The sequence below is a fragment of the Cornus florida genome, unplaced genomic scaffold, assembly GCF_030987335.1.
Source record: "Cornus florida cultivar Cherokee Brave unplaced genomic scaffold, ASM3098733v1 CherokeeBrave_3.0.0_Hap2_Chr01, whole genome shotgun sequence".
Lineage (NCBI taxonomy): Eukaryota > Viridiplantae > Streptophyta > Magnoliopsida > Cornales > Cornaceae > Cornus > Cornus florida.
This window is the reverse complement of record NW_026775571.1, coordinates 7,021,146-7,027,500: the sequence shown is the minus strand read 5'-3', so window position 1 is coordinate 7,027,500 and position 6,355 is coordinate 7,021,146. Positions and strand designations below refer to the sequence as shown.

General features: G+C 37.9%; 2 protein-coding genes across 2 annotated transcripts; both read left to right on the top strand.

The window, feature by feature from the left end:
* Positions 1-2,170: 2,170 nt before the first annotated feature.
* LOC132269092 (uncharacterized) lies at positions 2,171-3,650 on the top strand. The gene is made up of 2 exons (XM_059770123.1): positions 2,171-2,853; positions 3,272-3,650. Exons 1-2 carry the CDS (start codon positions 2,171-2,173, stop codon positions 3,648-3,650), a joined length of 1,062 nt encoding a protein of 353 aa, XP_059626106.1.
* A 1,968-nt stretch (positions 3,651-5,618) lies between these two features.
* Positions 5,619-6,128, top strand: LOC132269084 (uncharacterized mitochondrial protein AtMg00810-like). Its single transcript, XM_059770112.1, has one exon. The coding sequence runs from the start codon at positions 5,619-5,621 to the stop codon at positions 6,126-6,128; it is 510 nt and encodes a 169-aa protein (XP_059626095.1).
* The last annotated feature ends 227 nt before the right edge of the window (positions 6,129-6,355 follow it).

Here is a 6,355-nt window from a genome sequence, read left to right as displayed (position 1 = left end):
TCAGCACTTCAGCAACTACAAGTGCTCAGCCTCAGATAATGAAGGTTCAGCACTTCAGTTTTAGCTACAGCCTCAGCTTTGCCACAGTGCTGAGTAGAGGGCAGTATGGCCTTTTCTAACTGTGCTCAAGAATGTGATGCGTCTCAGTGGTCCTAGAGAAGAATGTGACACATTTTAGTGGTCCTAGAGAAGAATGTGACACGTATCAATGGTCCTAGAGAGCTAGTTTATGGAAGGATATTCCATTCTTGGAGGCTAAGTTTGGACAGAAATGGAATTCAGTACTCAAACTTGTAACCTGCTGTAGCTGGAAGAATTGTGACGAAATTAGCTGAGATGGTAGGCCTGCATTGGTCCATTGCTCTGAAAATATCTGAATTGTACTCTCCCAATCATTAGTGAAAGGTGACAGGTGTATATCCATGGTGTGTGAGGCCTTGTGAAATTGAGAGTCACTATAAATATGTTGCCATAAGGCTTCTTAGGGTTTAAGCCTCTGAAATTTACATTGCACATTGAGCTGCTCGTGAGAACCCTCAAGTATACTATGTCAAGCAAGTTTTTCTGTGCTATTTGATGATGATCCATGCAAGAAAAACTTATTGAATCAACACTGAGGCCTGCTCTGTTTGTTAAGATGAGGCCCTTGTCAAATTTGCTGATGCAAGGGCTGTATTGAAGAGTGACTTGGTGCTTCAAGCTTCTGTGGTCGATTATAAAGGTTGACACATGTATAATTCATCTTCTCACACTTGTTTAGATTGTGTTTGTGTTGAGATTATGCTGAAAATGAATTCAGACAGTGTGGTCAGTAATTAAGCTTATTTTTCTGAAGAAATCTTGGATTCAAGTGCTATTTGATTATACTTAGCTATTTCATGATGATTTATGCTGTTAGCTAGTATATTTTGATGAATCGAGATTGTCAAAGTTGAGTTAGTAGCAAAAATATGGTATGCTTTGTTTTGACTATTCTGTGCTGAAGATATTCCGTGCCGAGGTTATTTTGTGCTGTTGAGATTCTGTGCTGAGGAGATTCTGTGCCGAGGCTATCTGTGCTGAAGCTTTTTGTGCCGAAGTCGTTATATGCTGAACCAAGGATTTTGACTGAACTTGTGATATACTCATGTTGTGTTTGATTATAAAAAGCTATAAACATGAGTACAATAGTGAAAGAAGATTGTATGAGGGGCTGGTGAATTAATCTCAAAAGGAATTTCCACTTTTACCCCTCGGACACTTGATGCAACGGATTACAGTTCTAAGGTAGTATATTGGAATTCTGTGTTGTCCAGCTTATTTGAATTGTATTTGGTGCGTTGACACTTGTTGTAAATGGCAGTGAGGCATGATACCTCACCCCCTTGTTGAGTGGTAGTGAGATTTTACATCCTTACCCCATTGTTGAGTGAGCTTTGAGAGCTTATTGGGTCCAAGCGTGATTGTTGCGAACAGGGGGAGTACGTGGATGCACTATGGTGTCCTAGTGTGTGTGTATTGGTTGTGAAAACTAGTGTCTATTATAGTGCATGGGTGTGTGCAGAGAGTGAGATAGCTGAGTGTGTAACAAGATACATACAACTAGTGGATTGCTTATTAGCCGAGGCCAAGAACCAAGGTTTTCCCTATTTAAGAGAGTTTCCTTGTAAATCTTATGTTATCTGTTCTTTGAATGCTTGCTTAGTTGTGTGAGAAAGTTTTTGAAAGCAAAGATTTAACCAATTCACCCCCCTCTTAGTTCAACAATTGGTATCAGAGCTTTGGTCTACATTGTGAGGTTCTAACAAGCCTGCAGTTGATCCCAGCAATTGATGAAGGTCAAGTTATCAACAAAGCTCCAGGGTTTGAAGGTTCAAACTATGATTCTTGGAAAACTAGAATGGAAGCCTTCTTAATGTCTCAGTCCTATGATGTTTGGCATGCTACCATACATGGTGTTGTGATTCTTAATCCTGATAACCCCTCTGTTGAAGATAAAATGGCTGTGACTAATGATGGCAAGGCCAAACATGTTATCTTCTGTGTTTTGAGGCAACAAAAGTTTACCAGAGCTAAAAATTGTAAAACAGCCAAGGAAATGTGGGATTCTTTTCAGGCAACTCATGAAGAAAATAAGGTTATTAAGGAGAACAAGATACAACTATTCAAAGTTTAGTATAAGGTGTGTAAGATGGAAGATAGAGAAACTATTGCTGAGTACATGTTCAGGATCAATGACCTTATCAATAATATGACAGCACTTGGTAAAGATATTAAGGATGTTGATGTTTGTAAGAAGATACTAAGGTCACTCACCTCTAGATTCAATCCTAAAGTAACAATTCTCGAAGACAAAGATCTTTCTGAAGTGAAGATTGACGAGCTTCAGGCCTCTCTCACTGCCTTTGAAATGAGAATTGGTGTTTCAGTTGTTCATAGAAGAGAAACTGCTCTTAAAGCAAAGGAAGTTGTTAAAGAAACTAAAGCAAAGTCTGAAGATGATCTTGAAAAAGATGAGGTTGCCTATCTTGCTAAGAAATTTAGAAAGTTCAGGTTTAAAAAGAAAAATCAGCTACTAAATTTAACTTGCTATGGTTGTGGTAAACCTGGTCATGTTGCATTTAAGTGTCCAAACTCAAAGGGGCAGAGTCAGAAGAAGAATGAGGGAGGAAACTGCAAAGGAAGGTTTGGCAGAAAAGCACTTATCTCAGACTGGGATACAACTCTTGAAGAAGAAAAACCTGAGGAGACACAAGAAGATGAATGTCTCTTTATGGCAATTCTTGAAGCACCACAAACTTCTGTTCAGGTTGAAGAAGATAGTGGCACTGAGATTGAGGAAATTCTTGAAGAGTGTGAAAGGCTTACAGTGAAGTGTGATCAACAGAAGGCTCAAATAAAAAGGCTCAGCTCAAAAATGTTCAAGTCCAAACAAATTCTCATTAAACACTTTAAACTTAAACTGTCAATGCTGTGTTAAGTTTCTCTTATTTTTCAAAGCCTATTGAAATCTCAAGTCAACACTCAGTGGTCTACCAAGAAGTGTAAAGAAGAACTGTCTCTCATTCTAGAAGAAAGATCCCTAAAAATGGCTGAGATATGGAAGTAATCCACAAAGCAAATTGGGAAGACTAGAATTGGTTATGTGTGTGATTTAGCTATAAAGGTCAATCAAACTCACTCTGTATTTGCAAAGCCACAATTGGTGAAGTGTCTGTAAGTATCCTATCATAAAGACTCGGAGGTTCAAGGATGAGTTGCTTAATAACTTCTGCAATGCTCTAAATTTCAGCAAGAGAGACTTTGTTACCACAGCTATAAAGAACTTCAAGATAACTAGAATGTATGTCAAGAAGTCAGAATTAGGTTCAGCTCAGAAGGTCAAGGACAAAGGATCGTTGGTAAAGACTAAAATTATGTGGATTCCTAAAAAGCTGAACTCTGTGTGTCTTCTTGTGTATACAGCCTTTAAAGCTTATAATACTCAGGATAAATGGTATGTTGATAGTGGTTGCTCGAGACACGTGACTGGTGATGGTTCCAAATTTAATTCGTTGAAGCAGTTTGATGGTGGGAATGTTATCTTTAAAGATAATCAAAGAGCTAAGATTGTTGGAATTGGTACTGTGAGTAAGTCTGAAGAGTTGCCAGAAATCCACGAAGTTCTATGAGTTGAAGGACTCAAGCATAATCTCCTCAGTGTTAGTCAATTATGTAACGGTGGGAAGAAGGTCTGTTTCAATAAAGAAAGATGCAATGTGATTGATCTTGAATCAAAACAAGTTTTGTTCTCAGCTAATAGATCTTCAGGAAATGTGTACACAGTCATTGAAGAAAGTCAAGTCACTCAATGTAATTTAACAACCTGTGATGAAACAAAGTTGTGGCACAAGAGGTTAGGTTATCTTCATTCAAGAAATATGTCCAAGATTCTGAAGCTGAAAGCTGTTAAAGGACTACCTGATATCAGTTTTAAAGATGATCACCTTTGTAAAGCATGTCAACAAGGAAAGCAAACCAAAATGTCATTTCCTTATAAGGAAATCAACTCTTCAACAGCTCTAGACTTGATACACATGGATCTATGTGGCCCTACCAGAACCACTAATGTTGGTGGAAACAAGTATTTTAGGCTTCTTATTGATGATTTTAGTAGGATGGTGTGGGTTTACTTCTTGAAAGAAAAATCTGAGGCCATTACATACTTCCTTTAGTTTGTTAATCTTGTTAAAAATGAGAGAAGTAGCACTGTGAAGATACTTAGGTCTGATTTCGGCTTAGAATTCATCTTGAAGGAGTTTAAGCTCTACTGTGATGATAAAGGTATCAAGAAAGAGTTCTCAGCTGTTGCTACACCTCAGTAGAATGGCGTTATAGAATGGAAGAACACGACAGTTCAAGAAATGGGTAGAACAATGCTTCTTGAAAAAGGTCTAACAAAGGGTTTTTGGGCTGAAGCTGTGAGTACAGCTATGCACATCATAAATAGGGTTCTTCTCATATCTAATTCAACCAAAACACCTTATGAATTATGGTATGGAAGACTTACAACTGTTCACTACTTCAAGGTGTTTGGCAACAAGTGTTATATACTGAACCACACTGATAGTTTGGGCAAGTTTGATTCAAAGGCAGATGAAGGCATATTATTAGGGTACTCTAAGAAAAGCAAAGCTTATAGGTGTTACAATCTAAGGTCTATAGAGTCAATTCATGTGAAGTTTGATGAGAATCCTAAGTCTACACCTCTTGAAGACTGTGACAATACTTTTGGTTCAAATAAAACCAGTTCCTTAGTTACTAAATCCGAATATCAGAGGGAAATCATTTATCCAGTGCTGCAGAAGTAGGTTCAAGCTGAGAACATCATTGGTTCATCTCAAGCTAGAGTTCAAACAAGAAATAAGAAGAAGCTAAATGATTTAGAAGCTGAAGATGGTGAAGAATACAGTCACTTTGCTATGCTGCCATTTATTGAACCAAAGTCCTATTATGAAGCTCGGAAAAGTAAAGACTGGATAGCTGCCATGCAAGAGGAACTTAATCAAATTCACAAGAATGATACCTAGACACTCGTTCCAAGACCTGAAGACAAGAATGTGATAGGTTCAAAGTGGATTAACAAAAACAAGATGAATGAGAAGGGGTCAGTAATAAGAAATAAGGCAAGATTGGTGTGTAAAGGCTATACTCAGGAAACTGGAGTTAATTATGTTGAAACTTTTACTCCAGTTGCTAGAATGGAATCCATTAGAATGATTCTGTTTTTTGCTTGTCACAAACAAGTCAAAGTATATCAAATGGATGTTAAGTCAGCCTTCCTTAATGGAGACCTAAATAAAGAAGTTTACTTGGAACAACCTGAAGGTTTCAAAGATTTAAAGTATCCCTCTCATGTGTTCAAACTAAGTAAGGCTTTGTATGGTCTCAAACAAGCCCCCAAAGCCTGGTACTAGAAGCTGCATCAGTTCTTAGTTGAACAAGGATTTCATAGAGGCAAGGTTGATAATACTCTTTATATAAAAACTCATCAAGAATAGTTTCTAATTCTACAAATCTATGTTGATGATATTATGTTTTGTGGCTCGGATACCTCATTAGCTTCAGAATTTGCTAATCTCATGATGACAAGGTTCGAAATGTCACACTTGGGGACTCTCAGATACTTTCTTGGCCTTCAAATTACACAAACATCCTCTGGAATCTTCATCTCTCAGCAAAAGTATGCCTCAGAGCTACTTAAAAAGTTCAAAATGGATAATTGTAAGGCTGTCTCAACACTACTTTGTCCAAATACCAAACTCTCACTGGAGTGCACCATTAAAGCTGTTCCTTCAACACTTTACAGGTCAATCATTGGTAGTTTGCTGTATCTTACTGCTTCAAGGCCTGATATAATGTATTCAGTGGGTTTAGTGGCCAAATTTCAAAGTAATCTGAAGGCTTCTCATCTTCAAGCTGCCAAAAGAATCCTCAGATATGTCAAGGGCACAATCTCCTATGGTCTATTTTACATTTACTCACCCTCAATGTCCATTGCAGCCTTCTCAGATGCTGATTGGGGTGGATCTTTACCTGACCGAAAAAGTACCTCTGGTTATTACTACACTATTAGTTCAAATGTGGTTTCTTGGCTAAGCAAAAAGTAGGACATTTTCTCTCTTTTAACCTCTGAAGCTGAGTGTACAGCTGCCTTACAAGCTGGGTCACAATTATTTTGGATGAAGACTACTCTCTCAGATCTTGGCATTTAATTCTCAGGACCTCCCAAGCTTTTCTGTGATAATCAAAGTGCCATTGCTATCAGTAAGAATCCCACACTACAGTAGAAGAGCAAACACATTGACATCAGGTATCACTTCCTCTGAGATAAAGT